Here is a 25,904-nt window from a genome sequence, read left to right as displayed (position 1 = left end):
GTCCCGAACCGGGAACATCAGCCGGAGCTCCTCGTGAGGGTCAGCTAGGAAACAAGACGGAGATCACGCCTCTTTAATGATTCCACATTCTTAACTGTGATGTCATTAAATACTAACATTGCATCTGGTTTTTATTAATTGTCCAGACTAATGTTCAATGCTCTTCTGAAATAACTCAAAACTTCTTTTAACCCTTAAAACAAGACTTACTCGAAAAGGTCTAGTTCTGTGAAAAAATATCTGTCATTGGAGTTAATACCTTAATTCAGTTTCTCAAGTAAATGTATCTTGATTAAAGAATATTTAGGTGTTTGTTTCTGGAAAACAAGACCAGGAAAATCTTTTATTCCGGACAAGATGATGTCCAGCTCATACCTGGAGCAGGCGGCAGGGCATTAATGTTGGGTTTGATATCAGGAGGAAACGGGGGCTTCATGTCCTGGTTTGGAGACAGATACGGTGGCATACTACTTCCTGGGGTCACGGGGGGCGCGGGGTCACACGGCAACGGAGAGTGAGGGTAACCGCCCATCGGCCGAGGAGGCTACAATCACATCAGATGAAAATAGAAACATCTGAAACATGAATATTTCTACTGCTGACTGAACATCTAACAAACATACCGCACTGTAATGAAAGTTTCCCGCGCTGAAGTGACTGCTCGGCTCCTTCAGGAAAAACAGAGAGAAACACATGTAAAACATGAGACTATATAATATTAAAATAGATTTTAAATTATTGGTGTTATTATTATTATTATGAAACAATAAAAATATTAAATAATTTAACTTTTTAACATTTTTATTGTAGCAATCATTTTCTCATAATTTTATAGACACGTTTTATAATAAATTATTATTAATTTTATATATGTTAATGTCTTATAAAATGTAACATGAAACACTTCATCATAAATAATTTTACTACTCTCAATAAATAGTAATAAAATATTTTTTTATAGTACAATAATAAAATAAATTAATTTCTTAATTAATCTTTTAAATGAATTAATTTAATCATTTAATCATATTTTTTTTCTTCAGAATGTATTATAATAAATTATTATTCATTTGTTATAAAATCACAATTAAATATAATATTTATATATTTATTATAAAATAACACATTATAATGATGTTTAACAAATTATTAATTATATTATTATAATAAAATTATTTTAAGGAATTATCAAAGTCTTGTATTAAAGTACATTTTTAATATATCAATCACTCAAAAAAAAAAAAAAATGTTTTCATAATGGTGATGATGCAAACATAATTAACTTTTTAATTTTTAATATATTCTGTTGTTTAAAGTGGAGGACCTTGTAAACGGGAGTCTGGTGCTGTCTCTGAGGTGAGGAGAGGCCTCTGCTGGGGTCAAGGTTCGGATACTGACCCTGCTGAGAGGAACACAGACTGTTTGGACCATACTGCGACCCATAGCTCACCTGGAGAAAAACAAGCACCTTCACTCAAATCTCAAACAGATACAAGAACAGCCAAACAGAGTCTGGTTTATGGGGGTCAGGTGCATCCCCACTAAAGATAAAAACACCACACACACACACAGCTCACATCAAACTGCCTTTACTATCCCGTGCTTTTTAACTGGAACTGTTTCTTATTATGAATTGATACAACAGGCATGAATGATGATCAGTATTTTGCATATTCAACTAAGAAAAAATGTTAAACGGCCAAAATAACTCGATTTTATATAACCTTACATTATGTTCTATAATTGGTACAGAGGCCTAATTTTGCGATATTGGCAGGGTGAAAGATTTTTTTATTTTATTTTTTTCATTTAATGGGCCATTTCATCTTGTTTGTTTCTTTTTATTTTTTAATCAGCATCAAAGGTTATTTAATGTAAAAAAAAAAAACAGAATGCAACATAAAAAACAGTGTGAAGATTTTTTACATTTTTAACAAAAATTCGAACACATACTCTGGATGGACTTGGTCTCTCTAAGTTATAAATAAAAATATTTTTAAATAATTTAAGTTCTTAAATAATTGGGCAAAAAGATCAAATTTATTAATAAAAAATGTAAATGAATAATATTAATATAGCATTTTTCATACATACAATGCAATAACAAGCATAAACAAACTTTTTTGGGCTACACTAATATGCAAATACATGCAGATTTAATATTATGCCTATATTTTGCATATTTACAGAAAAATCAGTGTACAAACATACTGTGCATATTTTAAATATTGCAAGGTGTAGAGAAAAATTAAAATCAACTGTAGATTCGACAAGTGTTGGGTAAGCTACTCTAAAAAAGCTAGCAATTACTAACTGCTAATTACTTTAACCATTAGATGTTACATTTTAAATGTTAAATCCACTATTGTTTTATATAGCATTGATCTTTAGTCAATACAGCATTTAATGTAATAACATCAGAAGTAACTGTAATTAAATTAGAGTAATCTTTTTCAAGGTAACCTTCTAATGCATTCCATCCAGTTCTGTATTTGACATCTGAGATGCTGATTTCTCACCTCTGCAGGATACGGTCTCTTCACCCCGTGCACTGCCCTCTGACCCCCGTATGACCCCGTCTGACCCCGAGGCTGACTCATGGTCATGACCCCCGGGTGAGCAGGGGGCCCCTGGGGGCCGGGCTGATTCACAAACTGAGTGCTGTAAGCCTGGTTTGGTCCCATTTGAAAGGAGGAACACATCTAGAGCACAAACAAACAAAAAGGCTTTGTTCAAACTCATCGTTTCAATTAGAAATGATCATTTTATCAATTACAGATGCTCCCTCACCGCGCCGTATTGGTTCATGTCCTGGTGTTGTGTCTCCTGTAGCGCGGCAACCGTTGCCGTGGCTGTAGCGGTCGCCGTAGCAGCGGCAGCAGCCACAGCAGCAGCAGCAGCGGCGGCCGCTGGTTGGCTGAAGTCAGAAGGGGGGCGTGTCTGCGAAGGCAGGCCCATCCCACCAGCGTGGTTAGGACCGCCCACATAACTGCACAACAGAGAGTTAAAGAGTAAAAAAATGTCTAATTTAAGAATAAAAACGTCTCTTAAAAATGTTTGCTTGAAGACAAAACTTAGGGGGGAGTTTGTTGTGATTATTACATGATCTGCAGGGACCGCAAATCACTGTCTCATCAATGGATGCTCTGCAGTGAATGGGTGCCGTCAGAATGAGAGACTGATAAAAACATCACAATAATCCACAGCACTCCAGTCCATCAGTGAACATCTGGAGAAGACCAAAGATGAAACACATCCAGATGTTCACTGATGGACTGGAGTGCTGTGGATTATTGTGATGTTTTTATCAGACTCTCATTCTGACGGCACCCATTCACTGCAGAGCATCCATTGATGAGACACTGATGCAATGCTACATTTCTCCAAACCTGATGAAGACACAAACTGACCTGTTCCCGAATCCTCCTCCAGGGTAACTGGATCTCCCGTACATCCCCGGTTGCATGTAGGTCTGGATTGGACTGGTCTTGGAGGAATACTGCTGGTGTCCAGTAAACTGTCCCGGGCTCATGCCTCCATTACCTCCTGTCATAGGGTTCATATGGCTGTTTGGGTTCACCATAGGGTTCCCCAACACCTAAACACACAGATACACACACACACACACACACACACACGTTATGACATGCACTCCAACAGCAGCATGTGCTCTGAACACTGTTTAATACACTCTCACCTGACTCTGTGATGTATTGGTCACACCCCATACGGTGGTCACCACGGAAACAGAGCCCGGCGGCTGATTGGTGTTTTGTTGCCAGGAGACGGAGTCATATTGAAACGATGCATCACTATGAAGATTACAAATGTATGTAAACAGTTAACATGTGCAGCAGTGTATCGATGTGTGTGTGTGTGTGTGACACTGACCCTTGTGACAGAGCCGGTTTCATGTTGTTGATGTTGTCCTGCATCGGGTTCTTGCTTTTCTGATGACGCAGCAGCAGAAGTCGACCCAGATCCTCACACCACGAGGACAGCAACGCTACACAAACACAAACACACATTAAATGGGTCATGTTTGATATATTTGGGTCATATCACTTGACTTTGCCCTGAAGTCCTGGAGCTGATTTGTTTTCTCTCTAAATCTCTGATTAACTGGTTATGGGGAAGAAGATTTGAGCTCTGAAAGTTACGTTTTCATAATACAGTTAACCCCCAAAAAGATAGTTTATTTTTTATGTCATAAGGAGTACACACACACACACACACACACACACTAGAGAGTGCTGTGTCATTTTCTATTTAGGAAAAGCCAAAGTTTAACTATCAGTTTCTATCCTGAGAGACACCTGGACCAAATAACACACAGTGTGTGTGTGTGTGTGTGTGTGTGTGTGAGATCATCACACTGAATTAGAGTTTATCTTTAAATTACATACAAACTGGTTTGTTACATCATCGTTCTGCTCAGTTTCTCCCAGTTGAGCAGCAGGTCCAAAAGCACCGTTTCAGCTCATATGGACTCTAATCTCACATTTTGGAGGTTAATAAGGGAGCTGAGACAATCATAGAGGACGGAGGGGTCTCACCTGCTGATTTGGGGGTGAATTTGTCCCTGTGTGCAGCACAAACGGCCAGCAGCCGATAGCCCAGATCCATGTCGAAACCCTGCTGACCGGCGACACGACTCACCACCTGACACACAGATATCATTCACACACCACTGAGATCTCAGCATTCGTGCGCGCATGCTTCATCATAGTTACATTTCATTCTGGTTTTGGGGTTTCTGGGAATAAAATCTCTGTCCTGATTTGCAAACCCTCATCAGGTCGGCCCATGTTAAACAGCACCACACCCTGAGGCCTGGAGCACAGACGCTCATATCTGCGTCTTAATTACAGTCTAACACACATCATGTGTGTCTAAAGCACCTAATTAAACATCTGAGAGAGGTTTGGTTTAGCCCTTCTTCCACATTCTCCTTAATTGCAGCTCAGATCTGCACGCGAGAGCAAGCTCTTTCTCTGCTGTAGAAACGTAATATAAACTGAACTGAATCAGTGATAAGAAGATGATAGAAGGGAAAAAAAGAATACACTACAGCACTTTTTTTTTTAAAGACTGAAGCACAATTGAACAGAAGAGTAGAGTAGTTTACGATATAAAAGAGCAGAACGGAATAAAAAACAAAATTTATTAAATTGTAATGTAGTATAATAAACCTGTAAAAATAGAATAGAATATTTAATGTTATGTGATTGGAAACAGATGGTAATCTTCACACAAGGTAAATGTTTAAGTCGGTACAGCTGATTGTTCATATTATTAACAGCAGATGAATGCTGACTGCTGATTGGTTAAGAGACTGAAACCTCACCGTTAGGCATCCCATCAGGCTTTGCTCAAAGGGCCGCTGAAACGCTCGTGGATCTCCGCACCAGTCCAACAGCTCCGTCGCCGCCGTCCGGAAGTTTGCTGGATTTTGCAGGTGCTGAACATAAACATGAAGTTCATATGATGAACCACTTCAGTTTATGTGAGTTTATGGGTTTATTTGAGGTTTGAATGTGTGAAAGGCCCGAAGATATTCATCACTGAACTACAATCCTGAAAGTCTAATAGTTCAACCAGAGCTTGAATGCACTCCAGGTGTCCTGTAGGGGGCGTCATAAATCCATTAAAGGTGCCATAGCCAAATCCACCCATTAATTTTCATAAACAGTCTCTCAAATGAGCAGTTCCAGGTTCTCACTACTATGATGACATAGTTGGTGAAAGCCCCGCCCATTTGTGATGCTCTCTGCCCTATTAGCATAAACCCCGCCCCGAGTGAGAAGCAGCGGTCCATCATTACTGTTCTCTTGCTGTAGCTGCTGGAGATACAGGGTAAACGCCAGAGACCCATTACAAGTGTTGTGTTGGGATGCTACATTTGTGCTAATATTTTACACCGGACTGACTCAGAAACGAGAGTTGTGCAAAGATTGCTTCTGAAAGAGGGATCGATACCAACACTTTGTGCGCAAACATCCAGACTCCAGACAAAGTAAGCATCACGCATCATATTTTGTTTTCCAAAAGAGTTTCCTGGCTCTCTGTAAGGCTGATGTTGCTAAAGCTACTATTGTCTCTGCCTGTTTTCATTTATGACGACTTTCTTGTGCTACCAGAATGATCCTGAATAGGAATGTGGTAGTTAAAAACGGCATTTGGAAGCAATTTGTGAGGTCAGTAACACGGTCACCCCCAGTTAAACCGTGAGACCGGTTTGCCCACGAGCATGAGCTCTCGAAGCTTGGAGCAGGGTTGCCAGGTTTTCACAACAAAACCCGCCCAGTTGCTTCTCAAAACTAGCCCAATCACATTTTGAAGGGGATCCCCTGGTAAAAAATCCGCATTCCAGTGGGGTAAAAATACATGTTTTTGGTAGGATAACCCTGGTAAAATTCACATTTTAGGGGCTAAATATCACGTTACTGGGGTCGCTTAAATCCGCGGGAAAACAGCAGAGCTCCGCACTCGTCTGAAAAGAGGAAGGCGGGAGCATTAGCTCATTTTCATTTAAAGGGAAAAATCACAAAAACAGCTCATTTTGGCTCATACCCTAAAAGTGGCAATTTCAACAAGCTATAAAAAATTATATCTGGGGTATTTTGAGAGAAAGCTTCACATATACACACTGGTGACATCAGAGAACAATCGAAAATATTCTATGGCACCTTTAAAAAACTGGCCAACGAGATAAAGGAGATCCTACAGGTGTTTTAAAGTCTCGGGTCTGTAGAGATGTGTTTCCTTCACCTGTCTGATGCAGTGGAGGCGGTCGTTGGTTTGCTGGATGTGTCTGTCCATCGACGGGAGAGAATTCATCCTGCTGGACCGTCTCTGACCCTATCGCCCGGCCATCCAACACAGATGCACTGTGTTCACCTGATGCACCATGAAACAGAAACTGCTTAGACACACAGAAATCAGATGATCAGAGACTCTTTTAATGTCAGACAGGAAGAAACCACCTAGCAACCATTTAGATCAGTCTAAGCAACCACCTCACAACAACTACAATTTTTCGAAATATTTGTAAAACAGTGATGAACTGAAATCATTTTTTACTGAAACACCGAAACCGATACTAAAGATTTCATTTAGACCTAAATTAAAAACCTAAATTGAAAACAAATATTTTTTTATTAAAATCAATTAATTAATTAAATGTATTTACTAATCAACACTCAAACAAAAACTGAGTGGAATACATACATTTTAAATTGCATACAAGATTTAGATGGTGGCTGTAATAAAAACTTGTTTTCAAGACAGATTTATTCAAACATACATTAAAAAATGAAGACAACAGGTCAAGTATAAATCAGTAATTATAGTTAACTAAAACTACAGCCATAAAAATCTTCACTTGAAATAAAAGTTAACGGAAAGTAGACGTTTTCATTTAATTTTATTTTTTTATGTTAATTTTGTTTAACTTGAAATAATAACATAACAAAAAAATTAATAAATTAAAACAAATAAATAAAATAAATAAAAACTATATACAGTAGAGATTTAAATAAATCAGGAACGTATAAAATAATAGCATATAAAAAAATTAAAAATCTTATAAAATATCAACAAAAACTGTAATCGTGTATCAAACATTAAACATTTAAATAAACTTGTAAAAATATAATAAATATGTAATATATTAATAATAGTATTTAGCTAAATGTTTCTCTCTAGAGATACAGTACAGTAATTTCTCCTGTCATACTTTAGTTTGCATGTCATCTTTATTATTACAACATAAAGAGGTACATAAATGCACTGAGATTTATTCCACATTAAGATGAATGTGTGTGTGTGTGTGTGTGTGTGTGTGTGAGTGTGTGTGTGTGCTTTAAAATAATAAAATCAGGTCAGAATATCAGATCCATTCCATAATCACATGATATTACAAGAGCGCTTCTCGTTCACATCATCCGTGATATTTATAGTGCAAATTAACAGTATATGTGCAGCTGCAGACAACCAGACTGGAGCATCCCAGAATGCACCAGCAGGAGTTTGGCAAACATACAGGATCTCTCGCATACTCTCAACTATCAGACTATGGGCTGCAGCGGCTGGAACACTTGCATAACTAACAGACAATGTGCTCAGACAGGTCACATGACATCACACACACACACACACACTAAAGGATGATGGGGAAAATGCAGAGAAGCAGTGGAAGTGTTTCCTGCTGTTTAGTGAATGTCAGTAACCCTCCACAATCACACGTCTCTAGTTTGTTTGTATTACATTACACAACAAGACGGCAGTTCAGACGAGACGCGCACTAAAGCTCCAGACATCTGAGTGACACACACACATGCTGGATTATCCTTAAGCATATCCTTATACTTTCATATTAATTTATTAACTTATTCATACCCCATCACGCTGGACGATTATCATACACATACACCATCACACTGGATGATTATCATATTCATACACCATCACACTGGATGATTATCATACACATACACCCATCACACTGGATGATTATCATACACCTACACCCATCACACTGGATGATTATCATATTCATACACCATCACACTGGATGATTATCATATTCATACACCATCACGCTGGACGATCATCATGCACATACACCATCACACTGGATGATTATCATATTCATACACCATCACACTGGATGATTATCATACACATACACCCATCACACTGGATGATTATCATATTCATACACCATCACACTGGATGATTATCATACACATACACCCATCACACTGGATGATTATCATATTCATACACCATCACACTGGATGATTATCATACACATAAACCCATCACACTGGATGATTATGATATTCATACACCATCACACTGGATGATTATCATACACATAAACCATCACACTGGATGATTATCATACACATAAACCATCACACTGGATGATTATCATATTCATACACCATCACACTGGATGATTATCATACACATACACCCATCACACTGGATGATTATCATATTCATACACCATCACACTGGATGATTATCATACACATACACCCATCACACTGGATGATTATCATATTCATACACCATCACACTGGATGATTATCATACACATACACCCATCACACTGGATGATTATCATATTCATACACCATCACACTGGATGATTATCATACACATACACCCATCACACTGGATGATTATCATATTCATACACCATCACACTGGATGATTATCATACACATAAACCATCACACTGGATGATTATCATACACATAAACCATCACACTGGATGATTATCATATTCATACACCATCACACTGGATGATTATCATACACATAAACCATCACACTGGATGATTATCATATCCATACTCCATCACACTGGATGATTATCATACACATAAACCATCACACTGGATGATTATCATATTCGTAAACCATCACACTGGATGATTATCATATCCATACACCATCACACTGGATGATTATCATACACATAAACCATCACGCTGGATGATAATAATATCCATACACCATCACACTGGATGATTATCATATTCATACACCATCACGCTGGACGATCATCATGCACATACACCATCACACTGGATGATTATCATACACATACACCCATCACACTGGATGATTATCATATTCATACACCATCACACTGGATGATTATCATACACATAAACCATCACACTGGATGATTATCATATTCATACACCATCACACTGGATGATTATCATACACATACACCCATCACACTGGATGATTATCATACACATAAACCATCACACTGGATGTTTATCATATCCATACTCCATCACACTGGATGATTATCATACACATAAACCATCACACTGGATGATTATCATATCCATACACCATCACACTGGATGATTATCTTATTCATACACCATCACACTGGATGATTATCATATTCATACACCATCACACTGGATGATTATCATACACATACTCCATCACACTGGATGATTATCATATTCATACACCATCACACTGGATGATTATCATATTCATACACCATCACACTGGATGATTATCATACACATACACCATCACACTGGATGATTATCATATCCATACACCATCACACTGGATGATTATCATATTCATACACCATCACACTGGATGATTATCATATTCATACACCATCACACTGGATGATTATCATACACATACTCCATCACACTGGATGATTATCATATCCATACACCATCACACTGGATGATTATCTTATTCATACACCATCACACTGGATGATTATCATATTCATACACCATCACACTGGATGATTATCATACACATACTCCATCACACTGGATGATTATCATATTCATACACCATCAAACTGGATGATTATCATACACATACTCCATCACACTGGATGATTATCATATCCATACACCATCACACTGGATGATTATCTTATTCATACACCATCACACTGGATGATTATCATATCCATACACCATCACACTGGATGATTATCATATCCATACACCATCACACTGGATGATTATCATATCCATACTCCATCACACTGGACAATTATCATATTCATACACCATCACACTGGATGATTATCATATCCATACACCATCACACTGGATGATTATCATATTCGTACATCATCACACTGGATGATTATCATATCCATACACCATCACACTGGATGATTATCATATTCATACACCATCACACTGGATGATTATCATATTCATACACCATCACACTGGATGATTATCATATTCATACACCATCAAACTGGATGATTATCATACACATACTCCATCACACTGGATGATTATCATATCCATACACCATCACACTGGATGATTATCTTATTCATACACCATCACACTGGATGATTATCATACACATACTCCATCACACTGGATGATTATCATATCCATACACCATCACACTGGATGATTATCTTATTCATACACCATCACACTGGATGATTATCATATCCATACACCATCACACTGGATGATTATCATATCCATACTCCATCACACTGGACAATTATCATATTCATACACCATCACACTGGATGATTATCATATCCATACACCATCACACTGGATGATTATCATATTCGTACATCATCACACTGGATGATTATCATATCCATACACCATCACACTGGATGATTATCATATTCATACACCATCACACTGGATGATTATCATATTCATACACCATCACACTGGATGATTATCATACACATACACCCATCACACTGGATGATTATCATATCCATACACCATCACACTGGATGATTATCATATTCGTACACCATCACACTGGATGATTATCATATCCATACTCCATCACACTGGACAATTATCATATTCATACACCATCACACTGGATGATTATCATATTCATACATCATAGATTCATCACACTGGATGATTATCATATTCGTACACCATCACACTGGATGATTATCATAATCAAACACCATCACACTTGATGAATTTCATATTTATACACCATCACACTGGATGATAAGAACATTTATATAAGTATTAGCATATCAGTATAATAGCACTAGTATATTCTATGACACATCATATTGAACAATTACCATATACACATACCATGGGAAGGTACCCATATCTAAACATCTATGGCATTACCAAGGTTGTCCCATCATGTTCACTCACGTTTTTGTTAGTCTGAATGTGTCTGCTCTGAAATACTCATTCAGTAGTGTGTCTGAAAGCACTGATAACTGAACGCTTCCCTCTGTGACACTGATTCAGATCAGCCTCAGGAAATGAGGCCTTTCCTGTCAGAGGAAGAGAGTGAGTTTTACAGGCTCAGACAGGAACTGGTGCAGGGAGGAACACGGACATCTGAACCGTCAACCGCTGTGTGTTCGGCTGCTGGCTGCAACATCACACGTCCCGCTCATCTTCACATCGCCAAATGTTTTTGTGGTTTAACTTGAGTTTTCTGTCATTTTGTAAGCATATTTAAGATCATACTTCAGATCTTTTATTCTCTCTCTCTCCTGCGGTTGGATCTGATGATGTCATTAAGATGCAAATAATTCGGCAGATGAGATAAAAATGCATTGCATAATTCCAAAGTTTCTGCAGGTTTTATGAAGGTCTATTTAAGACCGCATAAAGGAAATGAAAGTAATAAATGGAATGGAACACAATACATCAGTATGGTTTCTAAATTGTAAATGTCTTAATGTTTGAAAATACAACTTCCAATAGATCTCCATAACTTTTGAATTCATTTAAAAAAAAAAAAAAGTTCTGCTTCCAACCACTAGAATACGGAAATAACGTTTACTGTGCCTTCTGATGCTCTTCTTTAGTATTTTTGTCTTGTTTTCCAGTGCAAATATCTTAAGATTGCTTACTTGAGAAGCAAAATGACATAAGATAAGAAGTCTTGTTTTCTGAGAGATTCATCTAAATGAAGTGAGCTTATGAAATCAGTCAATGTGCTGAGAAAAATCAACTAATTTCAGAGGGAAATCATGTTTTGTTCTTGTTTTAAGCATAAACCGACTTACTTTTGTTTAATTTCTCAGAAAACAAGACTTCATGTGTTAATTTTACATCACAATTAAATGTATGCTGATATTTTAGATATTTGTATTGGAAAATAAGACAAAAATATTGAGGAAGATACTTTTTGCAGTGCATGCAACATTTAATGCCACGACCTTCCGCTTTGATTTAAGACCTTTTTAGGCATTAGAAACATACTTTTAAGACCAGCAGAAAGCCTGTATTTCAGAGCGAAACAGGATATTCAACAAACGTGGGTCAGCAATTTATTTTCTCCATGGAAAAATATGGGAGGTGTTTCAAAACAAGACAGCTGAAAATAGAAAGTTGAGCAAATTACTACAGTTTATAAGACCAGGAATATTTAATTCTGATTTCATGTTTAACAACTTCATAATGCAGAGATAAAGATGCTTGTCACTGCTGCTCACAATAGTCAGTGTTAACAATACGGCTCTGTTCTGAGCACACACTGTCTATTATAACAGCTAATATACATCACCAGAGTCATGTGGTAACACACACAGACATGTGTTGCAATATATGCGCATGACTCAGTTGCATTTGATGTTTATAGATTTTAAAATATAAATTAGAGAAGGTTTTACATTGTTCAGTAATACTTCACATCATTTTCTGAAGTGGGTGATTTTTATGCTAGTTAGTCTCAAATCGCTCCGGTGAACAACCAGACTTTGTTAACAAATGAGTCTGTTTACGCAACAACGAGTTTATGTTTGCACCATCATGAAGTATTTGGAACAAACATGTTCTGACTTCTATTCGGCTAAAACCAAGGTGCGTTTATATCCCCAACACTCCTCCTCTAAATGCCTTGTTTGAGAAAACATCAGTTTTAGGCCGATCTAAAACGAGACAGATGCATTTCATATCCATTTAATCATTTATCTGGCAAGCAGTCATGAAATAAGCAGATCACGTGCATTTAGATTGCCTTTTATTTTTATTTTTACAAAATAAACCTTTTTAGGGGGAAACTCCATAAATAATATTTAAATATAAATACGTAAAAGTATACATTTAAAAGTGTATATATTTATAGTTACTTAATTAAATAAGAAAATAATTTATACATACATCTTTTACATTTATATATATAAATAAATATTATATTATTAAATCTCTGCTAAATGCATACATGTTTAATTTATTGTTATATATATTTATTTAAATGTTAATATTTATATAATATATATATATAAAATATAAATACAAATCAATTATCTAAATAGTTTTTTTTTCTATTTATCTATACATAATTAGTCAAATATTTATTTATTCATTGATTAATGTAATCTGACGGCTGAATTCTTACCTGTGCATGATCTGCGTCCACAGGAGCGAACCGGAAGATGCTACGAATCCATCAGATGCTCATCTGAGCTGAAAAGAAAAAACATATGATTTTTTGACCATGTTTTAGAGTACTTTTTAATACATATTTACACTGGCTCTTTGCATGATGTATTCCATTGGCTTTGTATTGCACTCTGTAAAACGACAGTAAAGTGGAATCAAGTCTTGAATTCAGTGCATGTTCATGCTATATTACGGGGTTAACTTCTTCATAAAGAATGCATCAGTGATGTGAATGAATCTGGTCTACATGACGCATCTGTGTCTGGAGCCTAAGTAGGCAGCACACTAGGTTTCATAACAAAAGCAATATCATCATTATAAAACATTACAGTAAGTGATTTATTAATCTGATGGACAGTGAGCCATTAACGGACAGAGGAGAAAGAAGCAGACACGTCCCGTCCATCAGACGAACATCAGGGCTGAATTCATCCGGGCAAGAGTGATTTTCCAGCAGTGTGTCTGGTTGTTATTTTTAGAGTGTTTTGGAGACGAGTGTGTGTCAGCGTTCTCATCCTCACACATCACACATCACACATCACACATCACTGCTGATTTATTCAGATATATCATATATTATTCTATCTAGAACTTACTGAATTATATAATATTTTTTTCTTTTTAAATTAAAAATATATTTAAATGCATTTAATGTATATATATATATATATATATATATATATATATATATATATATACATTATATATACATATATATATATATATAAATATTATTTTGAATATTTTTGCTAAATGCATAAATGTTTAATATATCTATGTACAAGCAAATATCTAAATATTTGTAAACACACACACACACACATATATATATGCATATATATATATAAATAAATAAAAATTAATATACAAATATTTAAAATATTGACATTTTAATAAATAAATAATATATATTTAAAATACAGGATCAGACAATATTTAGCTGAAATACAACTATTTGAAAAAATGGAATCTGAGGGAGCAAAAAAAATCTAAATATTGAGAAAATCAATTTAAAGTTGTTCAAATGAAGTTCTTAGCAATGCATATTACTAATCAAAAATTACGTTTTTATATAATTATGGTAGGAGATTTACTAATTATCTTCATGAACATAATCTTTACTTAATATCCTAATGATTTTTGGCATAAAAGAGAAATAAAAAATGTTGATCCATACAATGTATTTTTGGCTACTGATAAAAAAAAATTAAATTTTTTTTTTTTTTAACCCTTACCCTTACTTATTCACACACACAAGCACACACACACACACACGCACACACACACACACACACACCCTTAAATGTCTATTTTATGTGCCAAAATACACACATCTCTAGAGACAAACACCAGTGCAAAACACCCTAACATGACTTTTAGTCTGGAAATGACTTCACTGGCAGCTTGTTGTGTCACTGCTGGTCACATCCCACAGGAAAGATCCGCCGAAGTGTTTCTGTTCCTACAGGGAGAGAGTTTTGTATCTGGGAATGTCACAGCTCACAGCTCTGAACACACAACACCTCCTCTAGCTATCATTCCCACATCTATCCTCCCTACAGACCTAAGACCAAAAATGAAAGTAAAATGGTTCAGTTTAGGAGGTAGTTCAACTGACCGGTAGCTTCAGCAGCTTTCAGAGGAACAACATCATTAACGTGTAACGTCTACAATCAGATCACATTACAATGAGCCTGTGTGTGTGTGTGTGTGTGTGTGTGTGCTGTGTAAACACACTGACTCTGAGAGCTCCACTGAGCTGCGTGCTTACACAAGGGCATTAGCAGAGGTTAGTGAATGATTGTAGGGCATTATCATAGAGCGCAGTGCCCACACAATGTGAACAGATGACCGTTTAACTGTGAAAGCGCAGAAGAGCCTCGGCGTGACGTCTCAGAGTCGATAACACGTCACACGCTCTCCCAGCTCAACTGTTTGTATGTCTGCATGTGTTTAGACACACAGGGCATGTCCTCAGACCGCTCTCGTTGTTCACATGCATGCTGGAAATTAGACACATTTCTGTCCTTTTTCCTCTCATTATTTAAATCTGTACGCTGGATTTTTTTTTTTGTGTGTGTGTTTTAGCAATTTACATTTATATGCATGAATTTTGCTGACAATCTTATACAAAGCAACTAGTATACATTGTTCAGCCATATTTTGTTATGCTTTTCACACGGCACTATTATATGACTTCTGAAGTCTTACAATAAAGCGCAGAAGTCACATGTGCTTTAGAAGCTTGATATGGTCATTATGATCTTTTGTATGGAAATAAAAAAATATTTACGTTTTATTTTCCAGTAAAAGTATATATTTAAAAGTGCTATTATTTTAGTATCACTGATACTATTTCAGTTTTCATTAAATTATGTTTTATTTTTATTTTTTCAGTTTTCAATTTAATTACAGTTCTAGTTTAAATATTTTTTTTTTTTCATTTTTCTAAATGTTTAAATATTTTTTTTTTATTAAGTTTTAAATTAATGTTAATTATTTTAGTTCCTAAAATGTAAACTAAAGTGAGAAATGTTGGCATGGCAGCTAGCTGAGATAAAATAATCTTTTAGTTTAAAGTTTATTTTATTTCTAAATGTGATTCAGATTTTATTTTTTAAATATTTTTATCTTTTATATTTTATAATTGTTATATATTTAAGTATGTCTATATATACAGCAAATAAATAAATATATATAATAAGCAACATTTCTTTTTATATTTTATGTTATTTAAAGTTTTTTTTTTAAGTAACAATTTTTGTTTTGTTGACCTATAGTGACCCCAAATCCTAAAAACTAGTTGTTATTCTGTATTCATATCTGACTAGATGTTCCTCCATATAAGCATCTGATTTCTTGATCTGACATACTGCTAAACTATTGAAATATTCCCGACTCCAGACTGATTCCTGCTCCGCTAGACACAAAACTAACCCTGAACAAAGCAATAAACGCAAGTAAAGAAGTAAAGCAAGCAGCTCTTATACAACCCCTTCAAACGCAGCTCTTCTCATCAGAACTATCTCCATTATAAATCAGTATACGTGGTGGATTTTAATCACAACGATAAAGCGTCTTGAATCATGAATCCTAAGAGAGATCAGTGCACAATCACAGGATTCCTCCTGACTTTCATCCTCCTCCCGTTTCCTTCTCCTCCATCACTTTATGAGCTTTGGCACCTCAATCATTGACCAGTACAGCTCCACCCTCACAGACAAACACAGAGAAACCCATCTCTGGCTGTTTATTCTCTGCAAACACACAGAGGATCATCTCTCAGGAAGAAGGGAAGTCATGGCTGTGATCAGCATACTGGAACACTTCAATTTCATTGTGATGGAGACGCAGTCAGGCGAGACCGCATCATGTCAGGGGTCTCAGAAAAAACAAATTCTTCTGCTGACCAAGGCTGCATTTATTTGATCAAAAATACAGTAAAAAATCTGAAATATTATTACGATTAAAAAAAAAACTTTGTTGATGTCATTATATTGTATAATGTAATTTATTTCTAAGATGCAAATCTGAATTTTCATCAATTTTCAGTGTCACATGATCCTTCAGAAATCATTTTAAAAAGATATCAAATTTTAAATTGTAACAATATTTCACAATATTATTAAATTAAATAATTCAATTAAATAAATGCAGAAGAGACTTCTTTCATAAGCATAATAAATCTTAATTATTAAGGTAACAATTGGTAGTATACAGTTCGTTAATACTTAAATGTAATTTAATATAGTTTGTGATTATTCATGAATTTATTTATTGTGTGATATTTAGATTTTTTTTGCCATTTATATGAAGTAAAAGAAGTTTGAAAAATCAGTGGCATCAAAGTAAACTGAAATGACTTTACATAGAAAAAATATATATAATAACTGAAATAAAACCATACATTTAAATGTTTTAATAAAAAAATAAAATAAATGAATAAATAAGATAATAAAATAATAATTATATAATAATAATTAATAATTAACAAAATCAACGACAAGAAAATACTATTTCAGTTCTTCTTCCAAAAATAAAAATAAATAAAATTTCAGTGTATTTCTAAACTTGAAGGTTTCTAACTGTCATTTACCACTACACAGTACAGTACAGAAATCATCATTTACTTCTCTGTTGACTTTCTTCTGAAGAACACAAAAGATGCTATTTTGAAGAACATTGTCCAATATGGACATTAAAATAAACACTTCTATTTCATTCATGTTCATTTTTGGGTGAACTGTGCCTTTAAGAACGAACAGGGCAACCAATGTAAGTCTAAAATACTAAAAATACTAGATACTAAGCCCCTGTCACTTTAAATATGATCATATAAAGGACTAAAGCAACTAAAAATTCAAAAATAATCGGTGATGACATCATCAAGGAATCTGAGTCGTTAAACATCCTGATCTGGAATCAGCTGTACGTGCAACAGTGTGTGTGTGTGTGTGTGTGTGTGTGTGTGTGTGAAGAAGTGTCTCATACCATTGTGCACAATAACTGCAAAGCACATGAGCGCAGTGTTAAAAACAAACTTTTTTAAATGAAAAATCATTATTAATGTCCTATGAAATACAATGGAATAATATTAAATATGAACATTGAATTATTATTTAACTATTATTTTAATTTAATGTTTAACTTGTCTCCGAATAACATTTGTATTTATTTTATCATACAAATATAATTTTATTAAATACTGTATTAATTTCATAGCACATTGGAAATGTTTAATATCATGATTATTATTATTATTATTATTAATATTTAAATATTTGATTTTCATTCAAATAATACTTTATATTTTATTATACTAATTATATTTCATGAAATATTCAATGTATTTTATAGTAGACTAGTAATATTTAGTAATTATAATTATTATTTTTATCATTACTATAAAATAAAAATTGAATAATGATTTAAATATTAACTATTATATTTATTTTAATATTTTTTTTTAATTAAAATTACACTTTATTATTATATTTTATAATACAAATACTACTTTGAATATTCCATTTATTTCACAGTACAGTAGTATTTAATAATACTCAATCAGTGCAAATGATGGACTTGATGCGGATAAATTAAGCAAGTACACATCTTTACTCGACTATTTGTGTAGAATTAACCTGGATATTGTGTAGAAGTAGGTGTGTGTTTGTGTGGCATCTGTGCAAACGGATGTGTTTTTGGATGAAGGGAGAGGTCAGTGACCTTTCTACAGATCTACGAGGGAGTCTGCTGTGTGTGTGTGTTTGTGTGTGTGTGTCTATGTGTGTGTGTGTGTGTGTGTTTGATGTAGACCGACTCACAGGCGTCTCAACGCAACGGAGCAAGACAGATTATCTGAACGCAGATTACACAGCCTAAATAAGACCTCTCTCCCCTTCCAGACGACTGTAGTGTGTACAAACAGAGCGGCGAGAGAGGTTTACCCTGGTAAAACACACACACCCAGACACACACACACAGACACACCACATCTACAGCTGAGAAGGACAGAAGACCCCCTCGAAAGAGTAGAGCCCCTCCTCAGATTCTGGACAGAGAGAGAGAGATGGGATCAGAGCTTGCCACGAGCAAAGACACACTTACCAAGAATCACCTCCGAGTTCATTTTTAATGATGCATAAACCGCAGTCGAACAAACAGAACATTATGCAACTCACTAGTGATTAAAGTCCACTCACAGGAAACTGCTCAGTGACTCAACTAGAGAAAGCACCAACGGTCAGAAGGTTTGTGGTTCTTCTTGTTTCTGCTCAGATGTCCAGACATGAAACAGAAGCATCTGCACACACACACACACACACACACGTTTGTTTTTGTGTAAAGTGTGTTCATCCCATAGGTGTAATGGTTTTTATTCTGTAGAAACTGTATATTCTATGGCCCTTCACCAACCCTACACCTAACCCTAACCCTCACAGGAAACTTTGTGCATTTTTACTTTCTCAAAAAAACTCATTCTGTATGATTTATAAGTGTTTTGAAAAATGGGGACATGGGTTATGTCCTCATAAGTCACTCTCTCCTTGTAATACCTGTGTCATACCCATGAAATTATACACACACACACACACACACACACACAGACACACACACACACACACGCACTCGCACACACACACACACACACACACTCGCGCGCACACACACACACACACACACACACTCGCGCACACACACACACACCTGCTTTTACTTTAAACCCACAAAACCCATTTATAACTTTAAAAGTTTCTTTAAAGTGTTTTCACTTTAAGGAAATGTTGTGGTAAAACTTTAAAGAGTGTTTATAAACTATCTATTATGGCAGTGACGAATGCAGCAACAAATGTTGACACACAATTAAACGATGCACTTATTTATGCAAAAAAAAGCTAACCGTAATGTAGAGCGCGAGCGCAGATATTTCACGAATGCACTACAACATGCAAGGATTTATGAATTAAATAAATGCATATGTGTGCAGACGTGTAGAATCACCCGAAGCAAGCAGAGTGAATCTTCTGAATCATCCAAACATGGATTAATGATCCGAGTCGCTTGAATCCCGCAGGATGGAGACGAACTCTTTCATTATCCACGACCCCGAGCAGAACCGTCCCGAAGCAGCTGAGGAGGCTCTTACCGGTTAAATCCCGCCGGAGGAGGAGTGATATGATCCGCGGTGCTGCTGAAGAGTGCGGTGTTCTCTCATGATCTCTCAGCTCCAGTGTCACATTACATCCAGCTCTTTCCGTTTCCACAGACACACACTGCGGGCGGAGGGAAGACACGGAGCGGATTCACACGATCCTGGATTCTGGAGCTACACCAGTCCAAACACTACAGGGGGGGGGGGGGGGGGGGGGGGCGTCGAGTGTGACCCACATCGCGCAGAGTGTAAGCGGCAGAAATCGACAGTTTAACCGCAGTAACCTACATACACGGTTAAAAATAAAGCAGTTTTACAATGCTCCAACGTCATCATGATAAAAAGAAAAATAATAAAAAGTATACATATGTGTGTGTGTGTGTGTGTGTGTGTATAAAACCCTTAGCTTTCTTTTCCTTATCCCATCTCTGTAGTGCTTTAAAATCTCTGAAACTTTGTATTATGAGCACTTCCTGTGATGAATCTCTTATTGTATTCCTCAGCTGTAAGTCACTTTGGATAAAAGCATCTGCTAAATAAATAAATGTAAATGTAAATATAAATGCTAATACACACACACACACACACACACACACAAGCACAGTGTGTAGTAACCATAATGTAAATAAATAAAAGTAATAATATTTATAATCATGTTAATAAATAATAAATAGATAATTAATACATATATATATATATATATATATATATATATATATATATATATATATATATATATATATATATATATATATATATATATATATATATATATATAACAAATCTAAACCACTGGCTCACACACACACACACACACACACACACACACACACACACACACACACACACACACATATATATATATATATATATATATATATATATATATATAACAAATCTAAACCACTGGCTCACACACACACACACACACAAACACACACACACACACACACACACACACACACACACACACACACACACACACACACACACACACATATATATATATATATATATATATATATATATATATATGAAAATAAAATAAATGTAACATTACATTCTATCAGTTATCAAATACATATGGCTAAGGTTATCTGTGATGTTTGGCTGAAGTGGCTAATCTTTCCGCGCACGTGCTCCGCGCTCCGTGTTTTGCGGTTCACCGGTGTGAAGATCGGAGTAACAAAGAACAATTTTTGAGATCGGAGCAGCAGCCCGACTGAGCGATGACGTCACACACACACACACACACACACACACACACACACACACACACACACACACACACACACACACACACAGGGAGACTTATGAGGACTTATGAGGACATAACCCATGTCCCCATTTTTCAAAACACTTATAAATCATACAGAATGAGTTTTTTTGAGAAAGTAAAAATGCACAAAGTTTCCTGTGAGGGTTAGGGTTAGGTGTAGGGTTGGTGAAGGGACATAGAATATACAGTTTCTACAGAATAAAAACCATTACAGCTATGGGATGAACACACTTTACACAGAAACATACTGTCAAGCTCCTAAAAAGGAACCATTAAAGTATCATAAAGTCAGTCTATGTGTCCAGTGTCATCAATTAGATATCAATTAGCACCATACTGTTTAATTAAGTGTGCTCCCCGAACACTACGTGCATGTGTGTGTGTGTGTGTGTGTGTATGAAAGACAGGACTGAACAAAAAGGGTCATAAGTTGTGTTAAAGGTCACCATCTGCATTGCACTTATCTGCACATGCAGCCTTTCTGCTATCTTCACATATGCAAAGATACTCAGGGGTGTACGGACACGGACACACACGCTCAGTGCCTTCCTCCGCCACCTGAAGACGTGACATGCGTTCCAGACATTCACAACACTGCTGTTTGGATTTATGCATGAGATTTTACACATTGTTTCCATTCACTTTCATTGCCTCTCATTTCATGTTTCAAAGAAGAAAATAAGTCTAAAAATTACAACATGTTCATTTTTGTGTGAACTATCCCTTTAAATGTCTTGGTTTGATCTGAAGTGTGCATATAGATTAACATACATGATTTGCATGCAGGTCCATTTTTAGAAGCATATATTTGCGCTCAGGTGTGTCTGAGTTTGTCAAAGGACTGTGATCTGAATCGATTAATGAAATGTCAGTAACTCTCTAACACATGCTGAAGCAGATAGCATGCAAACACACGTTCATATTTCCTCTTTAACTGTTATTTATAGCCTGCAGCAGGTCCTAACCTTGCAGATTGCTATGCAAAACATAAATGCATTAGGAATATTATCACATGCAGGTGTGCTGAGCTCTAATGAGCGATAAAGTACCACACACACACCACAGGAAACAGAATCTGACGCTTCCTCTGGTGCTGCTGTATTGAGCTCTGATTGGCTGATAGATCATGTATTAGTGCATGAAGATGCTAAACCGTCTGACCCTTTAGAAACCACAGACTCAAAGCTGTTTTTAGATATTATGGTTGCTATATAAAAATCGGTGCATTTACATCGGAGTGCAGATGTTTACATCTGTGTTTAAAGGTGGATTAAACTATACTAGCTTACTACATACTGCATATTTAAATAGGGGTCCTGACTTTTTAATGACCCTTTTAAGACTAAATGCATGGTTACTTCCTGCCAGCTCAGTCATTTCCGGTCAGCTGGCTCAATGGTAGAGCATTGTGTTAGCAGCGCGAAAGGTTGTGGGTTCGATTCCCACACTAGTAAGAAAAAAAAGCATATCCTGAAAGCACTGTTAAGTCACTTCGGATAAAAGTGTCTGCTAAATGCATGAATGTAATAAACATACAACAAGCAGCATATGATCATTTTAGTAGTTATTCTCCATGCTTTCTCTTCTCTGTTTCAGTGATGCAACCTTCAGGACACAAGACTTACTAAAGCTAAAATGCTAACATATGTCAATGACTCTTCACACGCTGACCTTAATCTGCTGGAGAGGATTGGTGTCCTTCAGTAACGACATTAACCAAAGCATTAACCTGAAACAGACACGGAGTACAGGCGTCTGGGTCATGTCTCGTGATGTACTTCAATGCATATGATGTGTTACTTAAATTCTAGTTGCTTTTTGGATATAAACAGCTGTTTTCTGACGCTTCAGAAGCATCGAAATCCATTTAAAATATGCATGAAAAAAATAATTTTATTAACATTTTAAACGTAATTGTATTTATATTAAACACTGCTTTTCAATGCATATTGTTTCGAAGCAGCACTATACAGAAATATAGTGCAGTAATTATTTCTTTAAATGTTATTTTCATACCTTTAAATATAAAAGTAAAATGGCACAATGTGATAAAAATGTAATCTGCAAAATAAGTATTTACAGGAAAAGACAACTAAATAGGTTAATGCGAGTTTGGTGCATAACCTTAAATGATCAATTAGGAATTAATATATTATTTAATAAACTGTATATTTACCCCTGAAGTTTAGAAGAGCATGGTGCTACAACAAGGTCATGGGTTCGATTCCCATGAGAAAAATGAGAAAAAATGTGTGCCTTAAATGTAAGTAATTTGGGATAAAAGCACCTGCCAGATGCATACATGCAAATGCAAATTGTTTTAAATAACAGTCAGGATTTTATTTTATTTTATTATAATTTTCTGTATGACTTAATTTTGTTAACACTGTCAGGCTATTATATTTATAAAATATACATATACAGCAGAAAAAAAAAAATACATTCAAAAGCACCCCCTCATAATTATATTTGCATTCTTTTAGAACTTCCGGTTGAGATTTTTCTTGCAGTAATCAAAAAGCACATCTGTTATATAATTATATGATCGCTTGAAATGAAAGCATAGTTAAAGATTTCCAGGCTGCAGGGGTTCATTAGTGTCAAACAGATCTCTAATTAACACCTGCATGACATTCCTGTGCTCAAGTCTCATTTTAAACAATTATTCAAGCGTTTTCTGTCATAATCAGAAACTTACTCTGAGAAACGTATTCGCGCAGTATCGTATTTCTTTTATATTATGATGTTTTTATTATTAATATTGATGTGTGTATGTGGAAATAATTTTTATATTCTGTTTGACTTTTTTTAGAAATATTTTTATATAGTTTCTTTATTTTTAAAAATATATTTACGTCATCTAAACCTGTCGCTGTATAAATAAGAAAGCGGCGACATCTAGTGGATGTTTCTAAAAATGACACTGACCTTATCATTTAAAACACATAACTATGCTCCAAAAAGTATATAAATGTACTAATTTACAGGTAAGTGATTTTTATATCCAAAAATATATTATTTTTTGAATGTGTGCTTTTTGTAAATGTGTAAATGTAAATTGACAAATATAAACATAATGTGTGAATAATCTAAAAAATTTTAATAACTAGTAATATAAATCATATTACATAACAATATGAATCATAATGTAAACTTAATATTATTATACAAATATATATTTTTTATAAATTAGATTATTATGCTTTATATTGTGTTTCTTTCATATTAAATGCCAGAAAAACTAGAATAATAATAGTATGTAAATGATAAGAATGTAAATATATTATTATGTATTGTATGATATATATTATTTATTTATAATATTAGGATTTATACAATTTGTCATTTTATTTTATTGACAAATATAAACATAATCTGTGAATAACAAAAAACTTTAATAACTAGTAATATAAATAATATTATGTAACAATATGAATCATAATGTAAATTTAATATTATTATATAAATATTACTTTTTTATAAATAATATTAATATTACATAATAATAAATATTATGCTTTGTTTTATATTAAATGCCACAAAAAACTTGATCAAAAAAACAGATCCAAGGTGCACATGCACTTTCATTACAATCTTGTCATTAACTCACAAAAATACAAAACATGTAATGAATATTTTATCTTTTGTGTTTGAGGAAATGCTTCAGAACTTTAAAAGTGATCTGAGGCTGAAGAAAACCCAGAGCAAAGCATCATTATTTGTGTGCTTGTTCTTTAATGTTTCAGCTCCCTGCTGCGAAGGGCTTTGTGCAGACAGCTTTTATTCTGCTCAGACACAGAGTTCTTCTTCATGCATGCATTTAAACTCTGACAAAACACCTGTGAAGCCTTACATATGAAGTGATGCTAGTCAGAAACAGTTATTATCTGAAATGGACTGGTTTATTAAATCACAAATATTTTAAGTTTGCATATATATTTTTTATGTTGTGTATCATATTTGATCCATCAGGAAATATTGATATCGATGATTTTATATCATCTACATCAATCTATATCTGAAAAAA

The 25,904-nt window shown here is 35.1% G+C and overlaps 1 protein-coding gene across 11 annotated transcripts in view; it reads right to left on the bottom strand.

Annotated features, from left to right (window-relative positions):
- LOC128025556 (zinc finger MIZ domain-containing protein 1) overlaps positions 1 to 20,710 on the bottom strand; it is a 27,638-nt gene extending 6,928 nt beyond the window's left edge. Inside the window, exons 1-15 of one of the 11 annotated variants that reach the window (XM_052612020.1) lie at positions 20,593 to 20,709; positions 19,649 to 19,749; positions 13,903 to 13,970; positions 6,772 to 6,922; positions 5,348 to 5,461; positions 4,557 to 4,662; positions 3,892 to 4,006; positions 3,698 to 3,812; positions 3,411 to 3,598; positions 2,791 to 2,989; positions 2,520 to 2,702; positions 1,325 to 1,450; positions 624 to 668; positions 376 to 544; positions 1 to 44 (exon numbers count right to left, since the gene is read on the bottom strand). The exon at positions 1 to 44 is cut by the window's left edge and continues 98 nt beyond it. In XM_052612020.1, the coding sequence (XP_052467980.1) occupies positions 1 to 44; positions 376 to 544; positions 624 to 668; positions 1,325 to 1,450; positions 2,520 to 2,702; positions 2,791 to 2,989; positions 3,411 to 3,598; positions 3,698 to 3,812; positions 3,892 to 4,006; positions 4,557 to 4,662; positions 5,348 to 5,461; positions 6,772 to 6,840 (1,473 nt within the window). In that variant the 5' untranslated portion in view covers positions 6,841 to 6,922; positions 13,903 to 13,970; positions 19,649 to 19,749; positions 20,593 to 20,709. Of the gene's footprint in view, positions 45 to 375; positions 545 to 623; positions 669 to 1,324; positions 1,451 to 2,519; positions 2,703 to 2,790; positions 2,990 to 3,410; positions 3,599 to 3,697; positions 3,813 to 3,891; positions 4,007 to 4,556; positions 4,663 to 5,347; positions 5,462 to 6,771; positions 6,923 to 13,902; positions 13,971 to 19,553; positions 19,578 to 19,627; positions 19,750 to 20,447 lie in introns of those variants that run through there. The other 10 variants (XM_052612013.1, XM_052612021.1, XM_052612015.1 and 7 more) reach the window with 10 other exon arrangements.
- Between the last annotated feature and the right edge of the window lie 5,194 nt (positions 20,711 to 25,904).

Source organism: Carassius gibelio, chromosome A12 (genome assembly GCF_023724105.1).
Source record: "Carassius gibelio isolate Cgi1373 ecotype wild population from Czech Republic chromosome A12, carGib1.2-hapl.c, whole genome shotgun sequence".
NCBI classification, from domain to species: Eukaryota; Metazoa; Chordata; class Actinopteri; order Cypriniformes; family Cyprinidae; genus Carassius; species Carassius gibelio.
The sequence above is the reverse complement of the archived record's forward strand: the minus strand, read 5'-3'. Positions and strand labels throughout refer to the sequence as shown.